This window comes from Tinamus guttatus, unplaced genomic scaffold (genome assembly GCF_059628265.1).
Source record: "Tinamus guttatus ecotype Peru unplaced genomic scaffold, ASM5962826v1 Tinamus_guttatus_pri_ptg000371l, whole genome shotgun sequence".
NCBI classification, from domain to species: Eukaryota; Metazoa; Chordata; class Aves; order Tinamiformes; family Tinamidae; genus Tinamus; species Tinamus guttatus.
The window spans coordinates 206,041-232,096 of record NW_028288905.1 but is presented as its reverse complement, the minus strand read 5'-3'; the positions used below and the strand labels follow the sequence as shown (position 1 = coordinate 232,096).

The following is a 26,056-nucleotide window of genomic DNA, read 5'->3' as shown; positions in this document are numbered from 1 at the left end:
CTTTGGTGAAGCAAAACCAGGAGGTATTATGGACTAAGAGATTAGAAAATCCTTCATTCACTCCAAATCCAAGGAAACTAAGCAAACCTTGCAAGCTTTTCAGTAGTATATGGTTTTCTAAGAACATCATAGGTATTTTATCCTGAGGTCTGAGATTCGATTCTAAAATGTGAATGTTATTTAAAAACTTAGAGTTTTAAATGTTAATATAAACAAAAGATTTTATGGAATATTAGAAATACATATATATTTAAAGTAAGACTCCATTGGGTTTATTTTTGCTAAGTGAATATTCAGAAATTCTTTGTGTCCTGGTATGCAGTAAGTCAGGGTCTCAAGGGATGTCGAACCAAACACTGTCATTCACCAATGTTTATCTAGTTTTAGTGGCGTTTCAGTGGTTCACAATGACTGAAGCATTACTGAGAGCAAATGAATTATCCCTAATGGGATGAATAAGATACCAGAATACTGCTTAACAAAATTGGTGTGATTTACTTTGCATGTTGCTGTTGGTACTATTGAGTTTTATCAGTCCTAATCTTTTAGCACTTTCATGGTATACAGTGAAATATACTATAAAAATAGTTGGCCTTGTAGTACTTCAAATGACAGTTTGTAGCTCGTAGTTTAGTAGTTGTGTGTGTTGCTGGAAGTGCCTGTAATTTGAGAACTGCATTTTTGAACTGGCTTGCAATGGCCCTTCAGAGGCATTTAGCAAGTACAAGCAGGACGGATTTACATCCTAACAAGATGGGCAGTGTTGGAGCAGAAGAAAAGCTGGTTTGAGCTTGGGGAGTATATAAAGCACTTATGTGCTTTATGGATTTATATAGACAAAATAGATGGGGCTGGTGTTCAACTGAACATCAGGATTGGATTTTGCAAATAGGCTTTCGTGTGGGTGTGGTTTCTTTAGTACTGTCTTCTCTAGGAAAAAATGATTATTTTTTGCCCTTGTCGCTGTTCTCACCCACTCCCTCCTGTCCCTGTGCTGCTGTTCAACCACTTCTTGGTCAGGCTGAGGCAGCTGTAATGAGGCAAAGATGCCAACTGCATCAGGGAAATGATCCAGACTGGAAAGCATCTCTATGTTTTCTTTGGCTAACCCGGAGCAGTTGACGGATCAGGGTCACAGGACAGCCCCAGTCACAGGACAGTCCACACATTTCAGGGAGCAGCAAAGTGTGACTCAGAGAGGCTGGTGACAGAAGTGGGCTTCTTCAGCAGCTTTCTTGACATGGTTGGGAAATTCTGTGTGGATTTCCTGCTAAATCATGAATAATCCTGAAGTCAGATGGACACTGCCCAAAGGACTACAGCAGTTGTTTTCAGGTTTTGACTATAAGAACATCATTCCCTCTTGGAAAAAAAAAAAAAAGAGGGAAAAATGCAAAATTAAAAACCGTGTTAGATTTTATCTAGGCTAACGAAACAACTGTGAGAAAACAGAGAAGTGAAGTGTGAATTGAAATCTTAGTAGATCATAGGAGGTGGTATTCTAAATTTTAGCTATCCAGTATGTATTAGGAAAGCTTAGTGAATATAAGTAAGGTGGGAAAAGACACGACAGGGCAAAAAATGTCATGAGTCATAGGGAAAGCAGTTTGTTCACTCTCTCTCCAAATGCATAGCCTAGAAGGGCACCAGTTAAGCAAGTAGAGGGCAATTTCAAAATAATTAAAAAAGAACAATCAAACTACATAACATATAACCAGAGAGTATACTAAAAATCTGAAGGGATCAAAAAGTGACTGGAAAATTCAGAGAAATAAAATTTAATAAAAACTATTAAATAGAAAGCACTGGTACTGGAGGCTCCTGTGTCACAGGTTGGCAGAGGCTGCGAAAATAGGAATAGAGCACAGTATAACAAATTTCCTAATAACCAAACCTGTGATAAAAGAATATCAGTCTAAATGCACTCATGGTCCCTTTTGTCATTAAGTTCTATGAACTAGAAATTGAAAGAGAGGAAAGCAGGCACAGTATTATATACAATAATATATATACAATTTTATGCATATAATGGAAAAAAAAAAAGGAACTTGTATAGGCTTTGAGCCCTCTCCAGAATGGCTTTTCTCACTGTGCATATCCTGTGGAAATAAAACAGAAACTCAAAGCCCCACACTCTCTGTTTTAATTTCCAAACTTTATACTAAAAGAAGTAATGACACAGTGATCTGCAGTATTTCTCTATATGATAGCCTGTACTTACACTGCAGAACTGTCTTACATTGGGTAAGGCTGTCATGTGAACAGAGATACCATAACCTACATCTGGGTTATCTCACGTGCTATTCTTTTTTTCTGATAGCATGTTAAATTATTGGATTAATGAAAAATGTAGTAAACCTTTCAGAAAAAGGGTTAAAAAAAAGCAACTTAGCTGGTGGAAAATCCCTTTTGACTCTGCTAATTGGAAGTGAGCTTTTCTTCTGAAATCAGAGGAGTCATATCGAGTAGGATTCAGTTTGAGATTTACCATGCGTAGATGCCTGTATGTGGGTTACGCTAAGGTCAACACTGGTTGGTGGAGATGTGGTCAGTGGTCACTGAAAGCTAAAGAGTAACTGAGGTCACTCTGTGTAGATATTCCTATCTATTGCCTGGATATTCTTGGCTATTCTGAACCTGCCACCCACGGAAAGCTACACATATATAAGCGGTATAAATTCACCAATTCCTTCCTGTTAACAGAGGTCATCAAGAATTTGTATGTAGTGCTAAGGAATGTATAGGATGTGCCTGTGCTGCTGTTCAGTGGGGCTTAGTACTTTTGTAGATAAACCTATCTAACCTGAGCTGGTATTGCTATGCTTGCATCCACAGTATCCCTAAGATCCAGCACAGCTTTTGTATCTACTTTGGAATTTAGGAGCACATTCAGATGCAAACAGAGCCTGATCTCCTGACAACTATCCTGATGTCGGTGCCTGAGCTTTCTAGCTTGGTATTTTATGTCCAACCTTTTGCCTGAGGTTTCACTCTTATCTTTAAAGAGTCATTAGTAAGCCAGTAAATAACACTTGCCTCCCACTCATTACAGGTGTTCCCTAGTGTGCAGAATTTGAATTCCTAGAAGTACTGCTGCTCAACCGCATTTGAAACCTTGTTCTGACTACTTGCTGCTATTAAACATCCTGGAGTAGCTTTTTTATGAGGGACCAGGTGTTAGCACAGCTGTTCCAAGAAAACTCAGGACAGAGTTGTTGCAGTCTGGTTCCCAAGTCTCCATCTTGTATTTTAGTTGGATAACTTACATTTCCTGCTATGGAGCCTGCTGCTGAAAGACTTTTAGTTGGTGAGCTTTAGTAGCAGGCATTTTTCTTCAAAAGCTCTTATTTGTTATAAGATATTTTGTAACCTAATTGATGTAAGTTGTTATTTGGAAATTCATGATGAAATATTAGAGAACAGTGTAGTTTGTGCTGGAATGAGAATTTTCTAAAATATTTTTGAATAAGTATTATATATTTTTCAAAGCTTCAGTTATAAAACATCTTTCAAAATCAACTCATTATATCCTTCACATTTTTAATTGTTTAAATTTTGAGGTTTTATATGTTTTATTGCATCTGTAATGGTCTGTGATATTTCATTGTTCAATCAATTACAGATATCACATTTGATCAAATGATTTTGGGGTTATATGGTTACTTAGAAAAAAAAAGTATCATCCTTTCAAAATCTGCTATTTATTTATTTATTTATTTATTTATTATTTTCTGTGTTTTCAGTAGTTTTAAAATGAGCACTGATATTTAACCAGGAACTAATGATGTGAATATTGGTGACAGTAGTATGACTCTGCTTAGCTTTTGGAGACTATACTGATGGATTTGAACAAAAGTGTAGGAATTCTTGCAGAATTTTATTTTGGAGGTTATTTAATGCATATGACAACAAAGCCCCAAAATCAAGTGATTGTGAGATGTTGCTATTTATTTATTTCTGTTTAGGTAAAACTCTATTTAGTCAACAAAACTTTCTAACATTTACCGTGAGATGGCAGTATAATCACGAAAGAAAAAAAGCATGTGCGTGTGCCAGCGTTTCGCTTTTTCAGGGCAGTAGTCTTTCCTGAGGTAACGGGTAGCTCACATCAAAGCAAAATAATAAAAACGAATAAGAAAATTGATCTGCACTGCATTAATTTCAGAGAGTTTTGATTGCCAAGAGTAAAAAAAAAAGAAAAAGAAAAAAAAGATTGCCAAGAAATAAAAATTTTGGGGAAAATTACTTTGCCTTGTTTGTTACCTGATCCAAATAACTTCAAATGGAACAAGTTTATTGTGGAAAGCGAAGTATAAATCTCAGTTGTTGGTGATTCTTATATGTCAGGGTGTATAGTACCTAAGACACAAATGCAGAAAGGCTCTATCTTCTTCATCATCTCTCAGTATTTATATGGATCTCTTCTTGGCACTATTTTTCTAATTGATGTTTTTATACTGGACAATATGCAGGGATTGTGAAAAACATTTGTGGTTTAAGTAGTGTTGATTTAGGGCAAAGTGACAGTAGTGTGGAATGATAAGTATGTTTAAGAAGCAAAAGAAGGCATGGAAGAGTAAGATAGAATAAAGCAGCATTTGAAACCAATGAAATAAACATGCTGTTTTTCTGTCTGAGTCCAAAAAAGTCATCTCTCTTTTGGACTGTGTTTATAACTAACCACTTGTCTCAAAATCCACCACTCCTGGAAACTGGCTTAACAACTTACACTCCAAAATATTTGGACACTATTTGTCAGACACACAGCCCTGCCCTGAAGAGATAAAATGATATGAAGTGGTCTAAGTGCTATTACTTGGCCTATTTCAAAATGATTTGGCTGAAAAGTGTGCATTAGTGCGAAACTGGGCTTGGCAGGCAGATGAACTAGATGACCTATGATTCTATGACCTAGTGGGGTCTCTTCCTTTCCCTGTACTGCAAATTCATGACTTTTATGACTTTTTCATGTCATAAAAACTGTCTTTTTAGAGAGGTTGGAGTTAAAAGCTCCCATCTCACTTTAATCCATTTTTTCTACTTTTTACAGTTCTCTTAACTTCCACTTAGTTTTTATGACTTCTATATCAGTGCGAAAGAAAAAAAAACTAACACGAGATGCTTTTTTATCTTGCATCCTGAGGTGATGCTCTGCTCGGGAGCCTAAGGGTGACACACACATGCACACATACACTGCCTGATGCTCTTTGGTATACCATGTTCACTCTTTTTTATCTCACACTTCAAATCCTGTTCAGTGAGCATATTTGTTTGCTTGTAAGGGTGATATTGTTCTTTGGTATAATTACAGGAAAAAACAGATTTTTGAGCTCCACATCAGCATAACCTCATCACGCGATTGAAGAGCAGCCAGTGATATTAACCTTTTAAAATAGCCAGCTCCAAGTGTCCATCTTGATCTTTCCATTCTTTCCAAGGAGCGTCTTAAGCAAAGAGGCAAAATAGGCTTTCAAAATCAGCCTCTCCTTTCTTGTCTATTGGGAACTGTAGACTCTTTTGGTTCCTTACTCCATTCTTCCAGCCGTATTTGAGATCATATTTTCCCCTTGCAGCTAGTAAATAATTGGGAATGAGCCCTTGCATTCTCCTTCTGAGAGATTTCAGCCTGAGATTTGAAATTCTCCTTGGCTGTGTCTCCTCTGTGGCCCGACATCCTGCACAGCAGGGAAGTGGTCTTTGTATTGGAACATCTATCCTGAGCACAGAAACATCCATGATTGCTGGGACCATTTCTCCAGGCCAGCCCTACTTTTCTTCCTCAAAAACGCCAAATGGGAGGTCTAGAGATTCCATTTAAGCTGGCTGCAAAAAATAGACATAAAACTGTTTCAGACTGACTCATGACATTTTGGACATGGCAACACAATTTTCTTTGGGTAATTCTGTTTTTATTATTTTTAAGACAAACCTTTAAAATGTATACCAAATTCTTACGTAACTTTACATTTTTGGATGGATGCTGGCATGAAAATTTTATTCTGAAAATTTCACTTAATATGCTGAAATTTTTTCCTCAGATATGACTAACTGGAAGTAATTCTATCCAAATTTAGTAATTTAATTTTCCTTCAATAAATTATATTTTATGAGCACTGGGATTAATAAATGATTAGTAAGATCCAGAGTACGAGACGTGTTATGCTAGCAACCATCTTAGTGTTTATTTGTTTAGCTGATACATTGTTTATCACAAACGAATGTGTTAATGTGGCAGATATGATTAAGTCAGGAGCAATGTGGGCTATTAGTGACTAGCAAATCTTTATGAAATAGTACTTGATCGTTGTTCCAAATTATTCCAAATACAACTGTGGTGTAGGTCCAGTAGACCTGCTCGAATTGAGAGCTCCAGTTCCAGGCACTGCTGGTGAATCACCTCATGCCGTTGCTCCCATCACTGGAGCTTTTGCCATGATGTGATAAAAGATCATTGAGCTGTCAAGGGTTTTATGTCCTCAAACAAATGCCTTACATATTTGGTCAGAATTATTCTCACTTTGGCAAAGAAGAGCAATAGAGTAAGAGAACAAAAAGCAAAGGTTATATGGGAAGGTGGTATGACTGCTTGGTTAACTGTCATACGTATGTGCTTGTGTGTGCTATATGTATGACTTTAAATGGTAAGAGCGAAGAAAATTCAAAATTGATTTCTTAACAATATGCCATTGTTAGCCTAATGTGCCACATATCAAAAATATGTCAGAATGTGTGAATATGATATTAGATATTCTGCTGAAGAACATCAGAAAGTAAGTGAAAAAAAATAGGAAAAGTAAGAAAAGGGAAAGAGACCATGGCCAACTTAATTTATTGAAGAGTTGCTTATTCTTACATTTATTTTTAATTAACAAATATATAAGAAAGGTAGCTATGACCTTAGGATATCTCTGCTGAAGGTAGTGTAAACTGTAGATTATAAAAACATCTTACCCTTTTTCAGCAAAGGAAGAGACTTAAGATTATACATGTTTTATCTGGTCTTCTACAAAAGGCACTGTAGGTAGGGACATCACTTTTGTACAGGGACACCTGAGTTGATTTTAGAAGAGCTGCCAAAGGAAGTGTTGGTGGTTCAGGCATAGTTCATCATAGTTATTGCAAACATTTATCCTAGTTAGTTTTAGGCTTGGATATTTACTTCATTATAGAGAAATTGGCCTTCTGTAGATTGCCTTGCAGATCTTGGGCATTAACTTGAATACACATGCAACTGGACCTAGAAGATAGGTTAAATTTGTTAATCTAAGAAATTGTTAGTTATCTATCTAAGAAATGTTAATCTAATAACCTAATTTTATGTACCTTCTTAATTTTTTTTTCAATAGGGTCAAGATCATTATCAAAGATTTAAAGTGATGGAATATGGTAAGTGTTGCATTTAGTAGCCAACAAATTGGTAGAATTTTATGTGTGATGAAAATGCCTAGTGCAATATTCATTGTTATGCTCATTTAAATAAAAATAACTGACTAATTCTAGTGTAACATGATATTGAACCAGGGGTTATTCCTTGTGGTTTATCCTAGCTAAGCAAAACTGGCCTCCCTGGTCTGCTTTTGCAGTCCCTCAGTGGAGAAAGAAAGGCTCCTCTAGAAAACCAGCTGCAAGAACCTTATGTAGGTGATCTGAAACACATGCTTGAAGAACCTGTTATTTCCATTGATTTAGAGTCTGGAGTGACTAGCTTCCCTTGGCTAATGTGAACCCCTTGGATACTCCCAGAAAGTCTTAACTTTCCTGTCTTCTCTCATACGTACTCTCTGTCCTAGGAAAAACATCATTATTTTATTGGCAACTGTGTTTATCTTTGATAGTTACCTACTACTGTACTGTGTCTGAATGTCATGCAACCTTTAAAATACTTTTAAGCCTATGAGATACAGTTATTTTCCCTGTTTTCTTGGGATCATGCAGGAAATGTGTTCATTGCAAAATGTCTATATCATGTCTGATTCTGAAGCTTACCGATGTTTCTATAAAGGCTGAATAGGCTGAAATTTTCTTCTTCCTTTGCCAACTTGGCTTGAGAAAGGAGAAATAGACATTTTATGCTTCAATACAAGCTCTTGAATTTCTTCGTATTTCCTTTCAGAAAGAGGTCTTAGTATTAGGTATGCACCAGGCTGGGTTAAAAGCATCTTATTGTATGCTTTAGGAAACTGTTAGTCTTCACCATATCACAGTGAACTGCACATATTACTTACAAAAAAGTAGATATTTTTTCTTGTCTGAATTTAATATTTTGATTTATTTATTAGTTTTACCAAGATTTGATGTCACGATAAAAACATCATTATACTACTCCTTAAGAGATGAAGACATAACTGGTGTTGTCACTGCAAAGTAAGTAAATTATTGATACCAATGTCACCCTCACTCTTAAAAGAATTACTGCGTCTCAGTAAGTGTCAAAGTAAAAAGTTTGAATTAGAATGCCAAAAAGGGTTTTCTATTCTAAATTAGCTATTTCTAGTTATTGGATCTTGTTATAACATTGGTATACCTTCAGACTTTTAATTACCTTTTTTTTGCTTGGGTAGAGGTATTTCTTATGCCTTTCTAATTATAAAGGTATGATCGAATTATTTTTACTGCCTTATTCATAGAATTTCATGATTTTTTTTTCTTCTAGTGAATGTTTCCAAGCAATCAAGCAATTTATTTCCTTGTTCCTCTTTGACAACGTTCTCCAGTCTATCAGGAAAGGCTTTTTAGATAGAATAACTATGTTTTATTAAGCCATTGTATTTTATTAGACCAACTGGAAAAATTTGGAAGTTTCTAGGCTTATGCTTCTTGTTCCAGTTTAGCCACATTCTTCCTATCCTAGTAGGGTTTCAGAAAGAAGTATAGGCTTTTATCTGACAAAAACCCTGTACCTGAGGAATCTTTAGAAATTCAGAAATGAATTCAGTTGAATTAAGAAATTCAACTTGAAAAATTGATCAAGGATGAAAAAAAAGGTCTTTTTTGAGGTAATTTAATTCTGTAAAAATACATACTTTTCTAAACACCGCATTCGTCAGTGAAAAGCAGAAATGATTGATGTAGTAGCAGTTAAATGACGTGTTCCAATTTTCATGGAAGTTTCCTGTCCCCTCCAATGGGCAATTTGACCTGACACTATAAACAATCTAGATTTGTACAGTTTTTAAAAAATGATACTCTTTTCCTAGATTTTCTCTTCACAATCTGATTTGCATTTGGAATCTAGTATATGTCAATGTGCATATGATTTATATTATTATCTCAGCCATTTTGGTCTTCCGTCAGATGCTTACCCCCTTCTCGAACTTTAAGATATATTGCTACTTCAATAAATCCAGACTTGGATGGTGGTGAATTCTCTGAGATTTAATATCAACAGTGCCAAAATTTTACTGATATACCATCATTTTTTAAATTATTTTTAAGGAGTGATTTCATGCTTGCTGACTGTTTTTATAGACATAATATCTTTGTACACAAAGAGTTTATATGTCCCTTAGGCTGTAGAGATCACAACACTTTTTCCTTTCTCATGTCTATGTATTATTAGATTGAGGTGATGCTACCAAATGACCAATTAATTTCAATATAAGTTTTTGAAGCTATTTTAATGTAGTTAATTTTTATAATTAGGTCCGCTCAGAAACGTTGCAATCTAGATGTGAGATAATGTTATCAGGATTGTGATAACACATCTGAATTTATTAATATTGTTGGCCTAGAGTAATTTCATTTTTTTTTCCTTTTCTCTGTCTCTTCTGAAAGGTCTGAATCTGATGATTTAATAGTTTCTATTGTATACAACCTGTAGACGTTTGTGCAAAAATTTTTAGTATCATGTAGACTGAATAGTGCTTGCTAATGGCATTCTGAGGACTGAATATGTTGCAGTTTTCAGGTTTACTAGAGTTGCAGATTTTGTTTGACACTTAAGAATACTTAATTTGTTTGTGCTATGATTGTTAAATAACTGGAATATAAGTGTCTTGGCATCTCTCATTTTGTATTATACGCATTTGAAGCATAACGCTTTCACTTCTTACATCTCAATTTAATTCTGCTATGTATTGATTATTATGCTGCATTAATGTTCTATTTGAAAAAATGCTTCCATTTGACATTTTTTGCTTTTGTTGTGGATCTGATGCCCTTAATTACAGTGAAATAACAAAATGAAATGTCTAACATGTCTGAAATATCTGTTCTTTCTGCATCTGTTTTCAGAAGGTGAAAGCCATTCCAGAATAACACTGCCAAAATGGCTCTTGTTCTGACACACGAATGTTGTATTCCATCTTAGTTTAATCATCTAGTTAATTTGCCTACATTGCCTATATACAAATATAATTTATGCTAAGGAAAGGGCAACACTTCCTACTTCTGTATACACTCTCTGTTTTGGGGCCACTGTCTCTAGTGTCAGTAGGTTGGTCTCTGCTGAAGACTTCATGTTTCAAAGTGCACATGTTTTCTAGTTGTGTTTGAGATGGGAAAACAGTCTAGCATAATCTTTTGCCTTAGAAAATCTTAAGGGACCCAAGACCTTGAGGTGATGGATTGTGTGACTGTGGTTGACACGTTTCAGGTACACGTATGGAAAGCCAGTGAAGGGAACCGTAACCATCACTTGCCTTCCCGTCTCTTACTGGACAAACAAGAAAAATGTAACAAACACAATGGAGGTGAGTCTTTTAACAGCTCTTAGCATTGTAGAGCCTAAAGCTATGTCTGCTTTTATAGGTGGTGTTGTAGGGCCTAAGGCTGTGTCTGCTTTTGTAGGTTAAATATGCCTGGGACTGTTCTCAAGTGCTGAGTTCAGCTGGCATAGTATATGAGGGACTTGCATGAATAGTGTTAAACTCTTATTTTCCAGAGCAAAGTGGCTGCATCAGACTGGCTGATCGGAATGATACTTGGCCTTTGTTTTCTACTGAACTATGCCTGGAAGTTGTTTTGGAGAGTGTTAGTTGGCCCAAGTTTTTTTTTAAAAAAAAGAAAAAAAGACATTCCAGGAACAATCTAACAATATAGGTGATAGCATTCCAGTGCCCAGGAATGTTCCCTGGCTCAATATATACCAGTAGATGCCTAGCCTTACATTATGAGGCCATAAGGAGGCAGTTAAAATTGTCCATGTAGAACACTAATTTAGTAGAGATCAAAAGCATCTGGCCGACTAATTAAACAGTAATTATTTAATAATTATTGGGCTAGGCATGAGCTAGAGCAAGGCATTTAAAAAAGCTTGCAGTTTTGATTTCAAGACTTAAAGTGGTGATAGATTCATGGCATCCTTTCACAAAATGAGGTATTTTGACTTTAAATTATGGACTAGATTTAGAAAAAACTTCAATTCCTGTTAAGCAGTGTCTGCTGTTGTTTCCTTTTGGCATACTGCAGGCCTTCAGCAGCATTTAGCCTATGGAAAGTATGAGATTTGAGAATTTAGAGAGCATTTAGCTCTCAGCAATCTGTTGATTTCTTTCTTTATATAGACACCAATGTCTTGCAGTATAGAACTGAATAATTATTTAAAAAAACAGATAACCCTCTTTCTAAATACTGATTAACTTCTACAGGATTTAATAAGAATGATTACTAAAAGCCAAACTTCAATTTTCTGGTGTTGGCACTGCAGAATTTAGAAAGGGAGAATTGCAGAACTTAACTAGAAATAACTTACTGTAAATAAAAAGGTGTCCTTGATTTTGGCGGTTTGATAAACACTTCTTTCTTCCTGCATTGCAGATTAATGGATCTGCGAATGTTACATGCAGCAAAATTTTGTTGCAAGACTTGAATGCCGATCAGTCGTGGCACCATCATGACTCTGATTACACAGAGCCAATAGAAATTACAGCTGTGGTTACCGAGTCTCTTACGGGTATGTTGCTGTTAGATGTCTTCTTTGAGGAATTCAGAGAGAAGGTCATATTGTAAGAGTTCAGTGAGCTCTTAAAATATGCAGAAAGGCTTAGAAATACTAGGAAAACTATCGTGTGCTGAAGGAAATATTATATCTATTATTTCAGCTATCTAGATCAGGCATAAAGAATTCTAGCATCACTATCAGTCTTACAAACTTGAGTCTGATCATAACTTGTGTTATTTCTTGGTGAACTGTATTAAGGGAAGAGTTCTCTACCATTCATTGTCTTTTTCACTCTCTTTTGAGCTCGCCAATTTGTAAACTGAAGCTTTCTTTGGGTTCATGTAACATTTCAACTTACATATTAGAAAAAAAACATTTCTACAGATATCTACCAGTCTCAAAAACTGGGTTTCAACAGACTTCCTGTACAGACCCAATTAAGGTCAAGCTCTCTGAATTGGGATTCTTTGCTTTTGCAAGCTTTCTTTCTTTTACAGATGTATTATACTCTGGCACAGTCTGTGTGGAGTAGAGCATTTTTCAGTATGATTCAGTAGCATAGGTTGGAGACCACCTGTGTACTGATCCTTAGCTGGACTGGTGGAGAGCAACTGAAATGGAAACAGTGCAAAAACAGAATCGTCTGAAGAAAAAGTAAAGAATATTGCTGCTAAAAAAATACATATGTAAAACCATGTTATCTAAAAATATTCAATTATCCAACAGGAATCTCCCAGAATTCAAGTATCATCATATTTCCAAAGCAAAGTGACTATTTTATTGAATTTGTGGACTACTCTAGAGTAATAAAGCCTTCTCTGAACTTCATAGCAACTGTAAGTTCTTTTATTCCATTATGATTTGCATTTTGAAAAATAGGACTTTTTTTTCCTGTGCTTTTGCTTAGATACTAAATTTTGCCTCAGAGTTTTATGTATAATCTACCGATTCATATAATCTGCTTTTCACAATGAATTTGGGGGATTATTAAACTTAGTGGCACTACACTGGAAAAAGATAAAATGTCAGGGAATGCTGTAGCCTTGGCAGAGTTTTTCTGAATATAGACAGTTTGTCATGGCTCTCCAACAAGAGAAATCTTTACAGTTTCTAGCTACTCCTTTAGAGTTATATTACTAAACACTGCTGCAAAATTGAGTAAAATTCATGAAATCACATAGCCCTCAATCGAAAGTGTATATTCTATGCATTCTATTCTGTCTTTCTCCTATGAGCTGTAGTCCTGTTGCAGAAGTATTCTTCATACATTCAATATCTCTGCATTTAGCAGTGGTTTCATATAGTGTCACTACATTTTGGTCATTTGAAAGGGGGAATAGTTCTTGGGGACAACCAAAGTCCATGGAAATCAGACCTAAATATCAAAATGATAGCCTGAATAAGCAATTAAGAGTAGATTGACTCAAACCATACCTTTATATTGGCCTGATTATTTGGGTCTTTGGTTTTGGTCCTTTTCCTTTTTCTTTCTAGTGTCTCAGTTTGACTTCAGCTTTGATCTATTTCCTCTTTGTTTTCCAAAGATGTGTCCACAGGGCACTGAGATACTGGTGCTGTATCAATTTGAAGTATTATTCATCATGTTTTTTTTTTCCCTACTTTTATCCTGTTTGATATATATTTTTTTTCGTTTTTAGCTAAAGGTGACACGTTCTGATAACAGCCCGCTGACAACTGAGGAAAGACAGAATCTTGTCACAATCACTGCACAGCAGACAGACCTGTTTTTTGAGCATTCTTCACTTTCTTACCTTGAAAATGAGGCAACAGAGGAGAGTAATAAGACAGTCCATGTCCTGAATTACACTGTTCCAGAAAATGGAATTATTGATATTGAGTTTCCAATTCTGGCTAATACAAAAAATCTGAGAGTTCAGGTATTGTCTATAATTTGTTGCTTTGGAACAATGATATCCCAAATGGAGCAGGCTGTGACTGTGATCAATGCTATGCTGTTCCTACTGCCTGCAGCAGCTGATATAATCAGCTATTATTATTTACCTTACTTCCTAATTGTGTTATAAACAGAGCTGGAAGCAAGGTTCCTGTGTGACACAGTGCTTTTAAAATCTAAATATCATTTAAACAATTGCACCAAGAGAGTGGATGGGGGAAAAGAAACAGCTACTCAGTGCAATAAAGTGTTTCTCTACTGCCGTTAGGGTCACAGTACCATGCTGCCTTCAAACAGTAAAATGTATGTGAATATCTCAGATTTTACTGTTTAAGAGCTTTGTTTTACCTTATCCTACAGGCAGAGTTCCTCAACAGTAGGACTGACATAGGTGTTTATGATGTGTTCAGCTCACCCAGCCAGACCTATCTCCAGGTTAAAACAAAGAGCCAGGATGTAAAGGTAACATCTGAGGTGGAACTTGCCAAGATAGGAACAGTTCAAGTTATGCAGCATATCCCCATACTCATCCATATAAATCATACTGTTTGCCTAGGCTGGGAAACCTTTTGAGCTGACTATTGCAAGCAACAAGCCAGTAAAAAAGTTTAATTACCTGGTAAGTTATTGATTTTACATATGTGTGTAATTCAAGATGTCTTTTACCAACCTGATAAATATTGGAGTGATATTGGGATATAATTGAAAAATAGAGAAATTCAACATTTCTACTCTGCTTTGGTCTATACTCTGCTTTTCTGCCAGGATGGTCTTTATTCAGAAGAGTGGCCATTGACTACCTAACATATATGCCTCTAGAAATGCTCTCTAGAAGTGTGTCTCTGTTTTGAGTATGGGGTTATGGATGTGGGAAGCAAGGTGGAACTATGAGAGTGGTCCTGCTGTTGTCAGGAGGCAGGAGCATCTGGGAGCAGCCCTAGCTGGGGCTTGCCAGCATATTCTAGGGGGACAGGTGGAAGCAGAGGGTTGGTGGAGCCCTCTGCAGATTTGGGGGCTGACAAGAACGAGCCTGTGCTGTGAACACAGGATGAAGAGAAGACCTGCCCGCTGAGAAAAACAAATGGGTTAGTGGGCAGGGTTGCAGTGTTAAGTGAACTGCATTTTGTATCATTAGGAAGCATTTTTTCTTAAATATATGGCTTAAGGGATCATTATTTATTACTGAGTTCTGCTGAATTGTGTCTTACAGCATCTAGACTGAAAAGATTTATTTCCAATTCCCCACCCCATCCTTAACACATGAATGTCTTGTGGGCAGTCTAAGTCATAATGATCATTCATGTATTTTCTAAAATGGAAAAACTCTAGAAGAATATTTTAAAAATGAAGTTTGGAGATCTACCTTTTTATTATAGAAATGACATGAGTATATGGTCTAATATTCTTTGTCTCAGGTGAGATATTTGCAGCTCTCTTAGCACTTAAATGAAGATTATTTTGAAGCATCCGCAAAATAATTTTCCTTAACAAGCTAAGTAATTAAATAATTTAAATTAAACAATTTAATTTGAAAATGCTAGTCAAAAATATGGAAAGTTACAACCCTCCCTCAAAATGTTCATGTGTTTGTATGTCTGTATATGCGTATGTATATGCAAATTTGTATTTTTTAACACATTACCATAAGCATTTCTATTAACCTAGATGTTATAAATAAACAGTGCTCTTTTTCATATCTTTTATTTTTTGATTCAGACAATTCCTTTCTCAGTTAATTAGTTTTTAGAAATCTGCTCTCTCAGTAAGAATACGGAGATCTACATGGAGGTAATAAAGAGTTGTTTAAGGTAAAGAAATTCTGGCAGAATAGGCATCAGATGGCCTTGTAGTTTTTAGCCACTGAAGGAAATTTGCTTCAAAATTGTATTCTTCATCCAAACTCAAATGCTACTGATGTCCCCTACTACCCAGCCATTTTGTTCTTGTATTTCTGTATTCTCATTGCCCGTATGTGTGGTTTTTCATTTGTCCATAGGTATATAGGAATTAAAGCATGGAAAATATCTATTTCTAGTATTTAATTATTACATTCCTCCCTTGTTTGATACCCAATCTATGGCTCTTCTTTTAGCATCTGTTTATAGAAGGAATTGTAATGCTTATCATATCCTGAGTTGCCAATAGGTTCTGTGATTCATTTCTCCCTTTCAGGTGGTATCTAAGGAACAAATTATGGCATTTGGCACAAAGGTTTCCACAAAATTCACTTTAACAGCAGAAAATTCTTGGGCTCCCCTGGCACACATACTTGTATTCTACATTGATGAGCTTGGAGTAGTCATAAATGATGCTCTCACTGTCTCCATTCAGCCTGCCTTGGACAAGGTAACTATATTGAACTTGACTCTGAGATCATGTTCTTGAGTGTTCCTTGTGTGCTAAGCAGTACTTTGGTTCATAGGAGTGTAAACAGAAAATCTAATCTGGGAATCTAATCTGAGATTTGTAAAAGTCCTTGGAAAGACTTTTAATAATATCAGGGTTCAGCTGTAAATGCAGGGCTATTTCATATCTGAAAAAAAAAAATTCTACTAGACCTAGGTGCTCTACGTAACGAGATAAGCAGCATCCCCTCATGATTTTAATGGTTTGGTGAACTACTCAGCCAAAAACTGCTCTAGGCAATACAGTAGAAGGATATTCACAAGTGCTGTATATATGGAAGTGTAGAGTTTTAGAAAACCTTATTCTGATCGGAGAGTGGTCATGTGGTGTGATGTATGACCACAGAGAGCCCAAAACAGAACTGGCATTTTCTGCTGAGTCTTTCTGGGGAGACTTTCCATAAGCCAGGAGTTATCCTAACTTTCTATAGAAGCACAAAGGCAGCTTTTTTGACTGTGTGGACAGTGAGTGTGACCAGTATTTCCTGTGGCCATGTGTACTTTAACTCAAAAAAAAAAAAAAGAAAAACTTTGGGAAAACTACTGTTGCAGCAGTTAATTTGATTTCCTAGTTTACTTACCAGGATGAGATTTTTGCCCTTTATGCAAATAAAAGATTAACTTTGACATTTTACAGGTGAGACCACACAAAGATGGGTTCAAAGATGGCTTCTCTAAGGAAGCTTAACAGATTTCTTTGAGAACCAGACCTCAGTGAGGAGGCTGTTTGTTTTATTTATCTGTGCAACACGGTTATGTATTCTCCATTCTTTCATAAGTTATCCCTTCTCAGGATACAAGTATTGTTATCAGAGAGCAAGGAGGTAGAGAGGCAGTAGGGTTAGAGAGCTGCAGTGTCACATTTGGTGGTTATTTACCAGTATCTCAAGAATCTAAATTCAAAAGAAATAGGATAATTTAGTTTAGGAATGGGTAGAGATAGATATTTGTAGCAGAAAGATATTTGTAACAACAAAGCATAATAGTTGATTCAGCCCTCTAGAAACAAAAACTTTCTCCATGATTGCATTATTCAAGATTAAGATTACAGCATATTATATAGCAAAATAGTAAGGTCTGATCTTGAAAATAAAGGTGTAATTAAATGTAGTTTATGGATGAAATACTCCATTGTATTTTTCATGGAGAATCAAGAGGATAAATTATAGGAATTAAATATACTTACTGTACTTGCTGGGAAGATTAGATAATTAAAAATGTGAGATAGGGAAAGAACTATTTTCAAAATTTTCAAAATATCAAGGTATTTCCATTCCTTCATTTGAAGAATGGCCATTGAAATTAATTTAATACTTAATTTCTGCAATTTGTAGTTTTGTCTGGCATTTTATTTTTGTAAATGATTCGGTAAAATGGAAAGTAAAGAGCTGCAGTGTCCCAGTGACTTTTACCCAGAACCATCTCAAATGGTTCCAGGTGCTTTCAGGTGGCTGAGTCTCGTCCCTGATGTCTGCATGTGAGCTATGTGTTTAACCTCCCTTTATGGAGTTTCAAGGGCCTAAACAGAGGCATCTATTATGACTTTAAGGATGCTGTGCCTGGACTCTACTGTAGGTGTCTTGTATACTTTTGAAGATCTCAAATGGTAATAAGAGCAAGTTTTTATATAACTGAATCCTACCTGCAGCCAATACAGTCAGTATAACCTGTAGAACTGTTTTCTTCATGACAGTTTAGATTTCTGCTTCATGGTGAGCTGAATGCCACCCAGCCTTCATTCTCGCTTTTGAATCTGTTGTGTATGATGGTAACTGTAACACTGAATTGAAGTGTAGTTATATGGTTAAGCGTAGGTGTCTTTAGCAGGGAGTTGGATTACATCTCAAGATTTTATAGTATCCTTTTTTTTTAAGGAAAAAAAAGTACCTTTCTACGTATCTAGGTATCTCAATATTTCAGGGAATATGTTGCATGTCCTCTTCTGTACTGATCCACAGAGAAAGCATTTCTTTTACTGCCCTTAGCTATGGAAAGTAATGTACACTTGTGGCTAAAGAGGTTGCTGGTTCTATTCTAAGTATTGGTTAAAATGATGGCTCTGGATGCTAATGTTAGCTTAACACCAGTATAAGTAATTGAAGACAGCAGAAGTGTCATGATGTTTTCCCAGAGGTCGTAGGCAGAAGTCCCAAGAGATGTCATGCTTCCTTGCAAATCCAGTCCTAATATAGCTATTTTCTGCCTTTTTTTTTCTAGATTAAAATCTCTTGGAGCAAAGATAAGGTCAAGCCATCTGACAAAGTCTCTCTTAAAATCAGTACCATGGAACCAAGATCAATAGTTGGACTTGCAGTTGTTGATAAAAGTACAAAGCTTCTAGGAGAAAGTAGTGACATAACAGAGGATTCTGTAAGAAAATGGGAAAAAATATTTTAAATATTGTGTGTATGAAAGATGTATGTTTATGAATATACTACCATTCAGAAGCTGAATGACTGATATTCTTCGGGGCTGATTTGTAGTCCTTAATTGTGCAAATATATATTTTTTTTCTGCAAGCAGTGAAAGGAGTGGAAAAGGCTGTAAGGCTTTCAAGGTAACAGGCCTGGTATTTTTAATTCCAACTAATACTTTGTTGTTTTTCCATTTATCTATTCAGTTGGCAGTTTCTTCTTTCAAGAAAGAAAAAAAGTTTGAAAACTCCCTAATGATTTGTGCTCTTTAAAATCAGCAATATAAAATAATACAAAGAACTGTATCTTTTTGAGAATAAAATAATTCATCTTTTAAAATAATTTATCTTTTTGTATTCCATTTGTGTGCAGGATGACAAAGGCACCAGCAAGCAAAAAGATTTGACAAAAAATATCATTTCTAAAGTGACATGATAATGACATGTTAGCTTAAGTGCCATAGAGTATCAGTGAACTATAGTCTTCTGTTTTAGTCTTTTATAGTCTTAGTCACACTTGCATCAGTCACGAAACCATTATAGTCTACTCCCATTTATCCTGTCAGAGATTTTGTTTTCTCTATTACATCAGAGCTCATAGTTGCTTCCTGAGGTCCAGTCTATAAAATTAGCATCTGTAATTGTAAAAGTTCCGAAAATTGTGAGTATACGTCCACTCTTTGGAGTGATGATCTTGTTTCTCTTATTTTAGGTCATACATGATCTCCACTTATACAACACAGCACAGTATTTTCCCCTGGTCAGAGGTTCTTTTGGTGTCTTTCAGGTATTTTTTTTTCTTTTTCTTTTAATTACAAGCTGAGTTTTTTCTATTGGTGATATCATTTCCTAGGAGAAAAAGCTGTCTTTTAAAGTTTGGGATTGTAGACTATGTACTGTTTTCATGGTTTATATTGGGTTTGAATTGAAAAATTAATCATCATGTAAATATTCCAAATGCAGAGAAATATGTCTGCATTTTCATAAATATGAAACACTTTGTTTTTGATAGTGCATTCTCTTTTAAAATTTTTCTGACATTAAGGAAATATAAAGATTTAGATTTTTGTTTTGTTGATTCCTGAGTACTGCTTCCTTAAGATTTATAACTGCTTTATTATGGAGACTTTATTTTTCTAAAAAAGAAAAAAGAAAAAACATAAGCTCTGTTGATGTCCTGAATGCCCTGTATTGAGCTATATTGTATAAATTCTATCCAGAAATGCAGCCTTTGGGTATCAACTGATGCAATTCTTGAGGAGGATAAAGAACATTTTCTTTGTAAGTAATAAACATAAATGTAGCCAAGTCTAATTTACTGTGTGGGAAAGGTTATCTATGGGCTAGGCTTCCTATTAGCAGTTCTTAGGGTAGTGCAGATGGGCTGCATTCAGCCTTGTAAATCATTGTCATTTTCAAGAGTCAGGAGATGCAAAACTTACGGTATTTTAAAAACTTCCTTTTTGCTTCTGTCCTGAGTGTCAGTACCCAGTAAGGGCCTGGGGGTGAATGACTTTCTGTTAAGTTCCACTTAATATATGGTTTCTCACTATAATGTTAATAGCCATAGTGTATGAGTTTCATCAGTACTCCCATACATTGCCTTCAGAGAGAGGCAGAACTTTAGGTTCTTAAGAAACTTCTTAGTTCATAATGTCACACAGTACTGTTATTACATGTATTGCAAAGCTCTAGATTATGGTCTGAGCATTGTATTAATGTATTTTTTAAACCTTTTTTTTTTGTAGAAAGAATAATAATTATTATTTTGTAGATGGTGGAATGATACCCATAGAAGATGATTTTGCTGATGATTTGTTGGAAACTAGAGATGGAACTCATGATTTCAGCATTCCTTATGTCAGGACACGTTTTCCAGAGACATGGCTTTGGATTGACACTAATACTAGGTATCAGATTAGCAGCAAATGGAAATTGATTTACACTTGCCTTTATTATTTTGTAGATTTTAGTAGTACCAGGCTGCAAGGTTGAAGAACTCTACTTTAAAATATAGTATTATTTATATTGCACTACCACCTAGAGGCCACAAATGAGATTGGAGGCCCACCAAATTGGACATTTTACAACTGCACAGAAAGGGACAGTGCTTGACTGAAGACCTTGCAGTTTCAGTAGCCTGTGGATAAAAATGCTGGAGAAAATAAGAAACTTTTTTTTTTTTCTTTTACAGACAGGGAACAAGCAAACTCATAGGGAGACTCAATATTCGTTCTCTAAAATATTGAGACATTGAGATTAGTCCAGAAAGTGAAATCTATTCTTGCCTGTGTCTAAGTCAGGAATTTAAGGAACAGTTCAAACTGGATGGTGAAATTGGACCTGTGATGTGAAGCAAAATGTTGTATTCATCCACAGCTAAGGATTTAAGGACACAGTCATAGTCTCAGATTATTTTACAGGATCTGTAACAGTGTATTAAATATAATGTAAAGTAGTTAAATGTAATTACCTTCAATTAAGCTTAATTAAGATAATTTAACTTTTAAAAATCATTTTGATCCCACCACAAATATTTTTAAGTCATCAGGAAAAGAAAAATGGATAATCAGCAGATCTTCTTGCCAGAAGTTTGGACTTTTTTGATGTATTTTAAACATTTCAATTACTGATGTCTATAAATGGATGCTTTTGAAAGTCTTATGTCCTTTTGCCATCAGATCTGACACTGATACCACGTTGGAAGTTACTGTACCCGATACCATCACATCCTGGATAGCCAGTGCTTTTGTGATTTCTGAAAACAGTGGGCTTGGGTTGACAGCTGCTCCAGTTGAGGTAATATAGAAGTAGACTGTTATCCTTTAAACTTCTGGTAACAGTGTCCTTTGGTACTTGAAGCTGTACCTTAGTTCTAACAGTGACTGCCTCCCTATACTAATAAAATGATCGAGGGGTCAATTTCATTCAAACTGTAGAGAAAACACCACACTGAAGTCACAGAATCAGAGAACGGTTGAGGTTGGAAGGGACCTTCAGAGATCACCTAGTCCAACACCCTTGCACACACAGGGACACCTAGAGCATGTGACACAGGGTGGCATGCAGGCACATTTTCAAGATATCCGGAGAAGGAGACTCCACAACCTCTCTGCGCAGCCTTTTCCAGTGTTCAGCCATCTATATGTCCTTCTCCTTCATGGACTTCTAAATAACTCAGACATTATACAAATGCTTGAGTGCCTACTTTATGTTAAAATGGTTGTACTTTCACGATGTGGCCGCATCAGAGTCTTCTTAGGTGGAAAGGAGGAATGACTGTCTGAGGACAGTGTGTTTCCCTGGTTTGTTTGTGCCAAGAAGATTTTACATGAGCTGGATAGTGAATACAGGGAGAGTACACAGACTAACTGGGAAGAGGTGGCTGGGGTGGAAACATGTTGTCTGCTGGAAAGATTGTGCCACTGTGTTGTTATTCTGAAAATCACCCTGGAAGGGATGACAAAAAGTGAAAAACAAGCAAACAAAACCTTGAACTAAACATATTCACTTTCTGAATAACAATGTGAGTGTCAGAGCAGACACTGAGATCCAGTGGTGAGATGAGGGATGAAGTGCCTCTAGTTGCCAAGTGTCTGCCTCCTATAGCGTTTGCATGCCTCCAAGTGTGCAATGACTGTAGCACTTGATTAATTATCTCTTTGTTCATGGGGAAAGCTACCTTCACAAAGTTATTCAACCCATCTAAAATAGGAAGCTTTTTCTCAAGGCTTGTTTAATTCATATTTTAGGCATGTTGAATAACCCTGCGAAGGATTATTGATCCTTCCATTCTTCATGTAAAGATTCTACAGAAACTGCATTCCTAACCAAGATAACTTCAGTGAAGTGCCTAGATTGGGTGATACTATACGGTACTGAATCGCAGATTGCCAACTTGAGACCAGGACTAATTGGAACATACCTTAGAGAGAGCGCTTTACCTGTTGGAGTTCTCATGCCCTCAGATTCTTGGGGAAGAGCAACTTCTGGAATGCAAACCCATAGCTAGATCCAAATTTCATAGTTGGCCACTACACCAGACACGAAATATGTGCATTGAACATCGTGATCATGACTCCTCCACAAAATTTGGAACCTGCTCTGTTTTCTGCGGCAAAGCTCCTTTGAGACTGGAATCTCGATTTTTGTTTCTTTCGTGATGTTTTGCAGAGATGGGACAAAAAGAGGAATAGTTTTCTGATTCAAACTGCATGCAAATATATAGTTGGCCCCTCATACACAATTTTGAGTAGGCTGCAAGTAGAACAGATGTTGAGATTATTTCTTAACTATAACCACCCTCATGCATTGTTCACCCACTGGTTTGTTTAGATCATGCTCAGAAATCCATATGGCTGAAACATGCTAATGAGTACCATACAGAAAAGCATACAGAAGAAATGCATGAAAATTGTAATGGAGAAATAAATGTGACATCTGCATGTTTATTGTCATTTCTTACTTTGTGTCTTGATTTTATATGATTTCTACTATAGTGAGTATCAATTATTTTACTCCCTTGCATTTTATTCTAATATACTAGGATATTCCTGAATATAAAATTTCAGTATTGCAAGAGGGAAGCAAAACAAAACAAAACAAAACAATGAAAGGGCAGAAAATAGGTAGATTGATAAAATGTTGACTAAGAACTAACCCAAAAATCTCAATCAAAACTTCTTTAGTGGGAAGAAGACTTTTTTGACTGTCTGAAAGCTTGAGAAAACTCAAAGTTGGGCTAGAGTTTTATAAAGAAGAATTGGAAGGATTTGATAGCTAAAAAGAATTCTGACTTTCAGATCCCCAAAAACACTCAGATTACATAGAAAAAATTTATAAATGAAAAAAAAATAAAATAATTTCTAGCTGACATTTCACTAATGAAAGCTATCGTGCTTCAACTATTCTTTTTGTACAGATGTTTGTAAGCAGTGTAATTTTGATTCTATTCAGATTGATGTGAGTTCACCACTGACTTCTTCGAACCAAGGCTTCATCCAAAAGATTCTGTTTTCAGATAAAAGTAACTGCTTGTTGGTGGATTTTCCTCAGTTTTTCTTTTAATTAAGAGAAGATGTATGTTTTAATTAAGAAAACAAATAATACAAAGAACTTGCAACAAAGTTATTTTTGCAAAATAATATCAAACTACTGCACATGGGGTTGTTAGTGATTTACAGAATTAAGGAAAGTTAGTTGCTTTGTATTCTAAATTAATTTGTCTATTGACATAGACAGATATATAACCATCCAATACTTATGCATTCAAACCAGTTGATGGTTGCCTTCCTGAGATCTCAGATGACAGGCCAGGTCACAACTTTCAAACCTGCCAGTTGACTTTGATACACTCTTTAAGTGCCAATTTAGATGCCTCTGACAGAAAATGCCCTCATGCTGCCAGGAGTCCATCAGCATTCATCGGAATGGTGCTTCTAAGTTCTCACAAGGATGCTAATAACTAATAGATTTTTTTGGTGTCTGCCTCAGCCCTCCAGGATTACATTTTATTAATTGTATACTCCATGTAAACATACTGTCTCACCTAAATTTAAAGGTGAGACAGTTTAATTAGAGAACATATTATATGGTCATTTTCATAGCCAGTATCTGATTGCTTGAGTTCACTGTTGTATACCGGTTTTGTTTTGCAGCTGGAAGCTTTTCAACCTTTCTTCATTTCCCTGAACATCCCATATGCTGTCACCAGAGGAGAGCAGTTCATTTTGGAAGTGAACATCTTTAACTATTTGAAAGAAGAAGCTGAAGTAAGAATTAGTAGGCCTTTCTGATGAGTATTTTTCACTACAATTCTGTTATAGGATGAAGTTCACCAGCAATTCCAAAGTCAGTTCATGTGCATGCTATTATATCAATCTTGGTTGAATAAGCAACTCATTTTAATGGTTGGAAATATCTGTTTCTAAAGTTTAAATTATTGCACTGATTGATTGAATACCAGTTCCAGCTTTACGAACATTACTGTATTTTACAGGTTACTGTGTACTTGGATGTGAATGACGCTTTTGAAATTACTCTAACATCCAATGAAATAAATTCTACAGCAAATCAGCAGTCTATATTTGTACCAAGTGAAGACGGGAAAACCATCCAATTTCCAATCAAGCCAAAAGAGTTGGGAGAGATTCCCATCAAAGTGACAGCAATATCATCCGCTGCTTCTGATGCTATCATTCAGAAAGTTTTAGTAAAGGTAAATAGTCAGCAACTTGGTTTGTTACAGAGATAAACAGCTCCTTAAAAAAAAAGCGTGCCAAAACGTCAAACCAAAAGGATGTTTACTTATCTGCCTCTTGTTCTGTAAGTTTGGTTTTGATCTGTAAGGTTGGATTCAAGTGGAAATGACCTTGTAAAAATAATTACTTCTTTTAAATTTTGTAGAATCCCTTTCAAGAATGAAAGTATAGATTCTTTCTGGAATCAATCATGTATCAAATACTCTTGAAAGCAAGGTGAAACCTGTTGTCGTATCAACTAATTTCTGGTGCTACAGCTCACTTAATAATCTGTGCTGAGTGGACCAAAGAACTGTATTATTGATAACTGTAGTCAACTGAGCTGTATGCCTGGCTTTAGTTCAATGACTATTTTATGTGAATAGTTATAGTGTTGCCTATGTCACGTGCTCTAGGCATCCCTGCTTGTGCAGAGGGGTTGGACTAGATGATCTCTAGAGGTCCCTTCCAACCTTAACCATTCTGTGCGTGTGTGTGTGTGCTACCATTCCCACCATAAATTCCCAGCATTGCTAGCGGTGGGACTTTAGCTCTAAAGCTTTCTGATAAACCAAAAACTTATGGATGAATCCATTTCAGTGGAAAATGATAGACACTTCCAAAGCTTATCCTAAAAAAGATGCTTAGGATCATAAATTACAGAATGGTTGAGGCTGGAAGGAACCTCTGGAGATCATCCAGCCCAGTTCCCCTGCTCAAAGCAGTATCAGATAGAATAGGGTGCTCAGGACCATGTTCATTTGGGTTTTGGATATCTCCAAGGACAGAGACTCTGCAATCTCTCTGCGTAACCTGTTCCAATATTCTGACTGTCTCACTGGAAAAAAAATGTTTATTATGTTTAAATGGAAATTTCCTTATTTTACCTCATTCCCATTGCTTCTTGTCCTTGTACTGGACACTGTGGAGAAGAGTCTGGTTCCATCTTCCCTTCTTGTTCCCATTAGATTTCTGTGCAAACTGAAAGGATCCCCTCTCAGGTTTCTCTTCTCCAGGCTAAACAGTCCCTTCGTCCAATCTCTTCATCATCTTTGTGGCATTTCCCTGGTCTCCCTCCTGTATGTCCATGTCTCTCTTACTGTGGAACCCAACACTAGACACAGCACTCCCACTGTGACTCCACCAATGTTGATCAGAGGGGAACATTCTCCACCCTTGGCCTGGGACCGTGCTCTGCCTAAT

General features: G+C 36.1%; 1 protein-coding gene across 1 annotated transcript in view; it reads left to right on the top strand.

Moving 5' to 3' along the window:
- Positions 1–26,056, top strand: part of LOC104565341 (CD109 antigen) — a 73,460-nt gene that overhangs the window by 22,848 nt on the left and 24,556 nt on the right. Inside the window, exons 6-21 of the mRNA XM_088530397.1 lie at positions 7,347–7,386; positions 8,280–8,364; positions 10,595–10,691; positions 11,758–11,893; positions 12,608–12,717; positions 13,540–13,779; positions 14,157–14,258; positions 14,353–14,415; positions 15,969–16,142; positions 18,419–18,571; positions 19,327–19,401; positions 19,835–19,895; positions 20,389–20,524; positions 21,296–21,413; positions 24,272–24,385; positions 24,613–24,831. Of these exons, the coding sequence (XP_088386523.1) occupies positions 7,347–7,386; positions 8,280–8,364; positions 10,595–10,691; positions 11,758–11,893; positions 12,608–12,717; positions 13,540–13,779; positions 14,157–14,258; positions 14,353–14,415; positions 15,969–16,142; positions 18,419–18,571; positions 19,327–19,401; positions 19,835–19,895; positions 20,389–20,524; positions 21,296–21,413; positions 24,272–24,385; positions 24,613–24,831 (1,923 nt within the window). The remainder of the gene's footprint in view (positions 1–7,346; positions 7,387–8,279; positions 8,365–10,594; positions 10,692–11,757; positions 11,894–12,607; positions 12,718–13,539; positions 13,780–14,156; positions 14,259–14,352; positions 14,416–15,968; positions 16,143–18,418; positions 18,572–19,326; positions 19,402–19,834; positions 19,896–20,388; positions 20,525–21,295; positions 21,414–24,271; positions 24,386–24,612; positions 24,832–26,056) is intronic.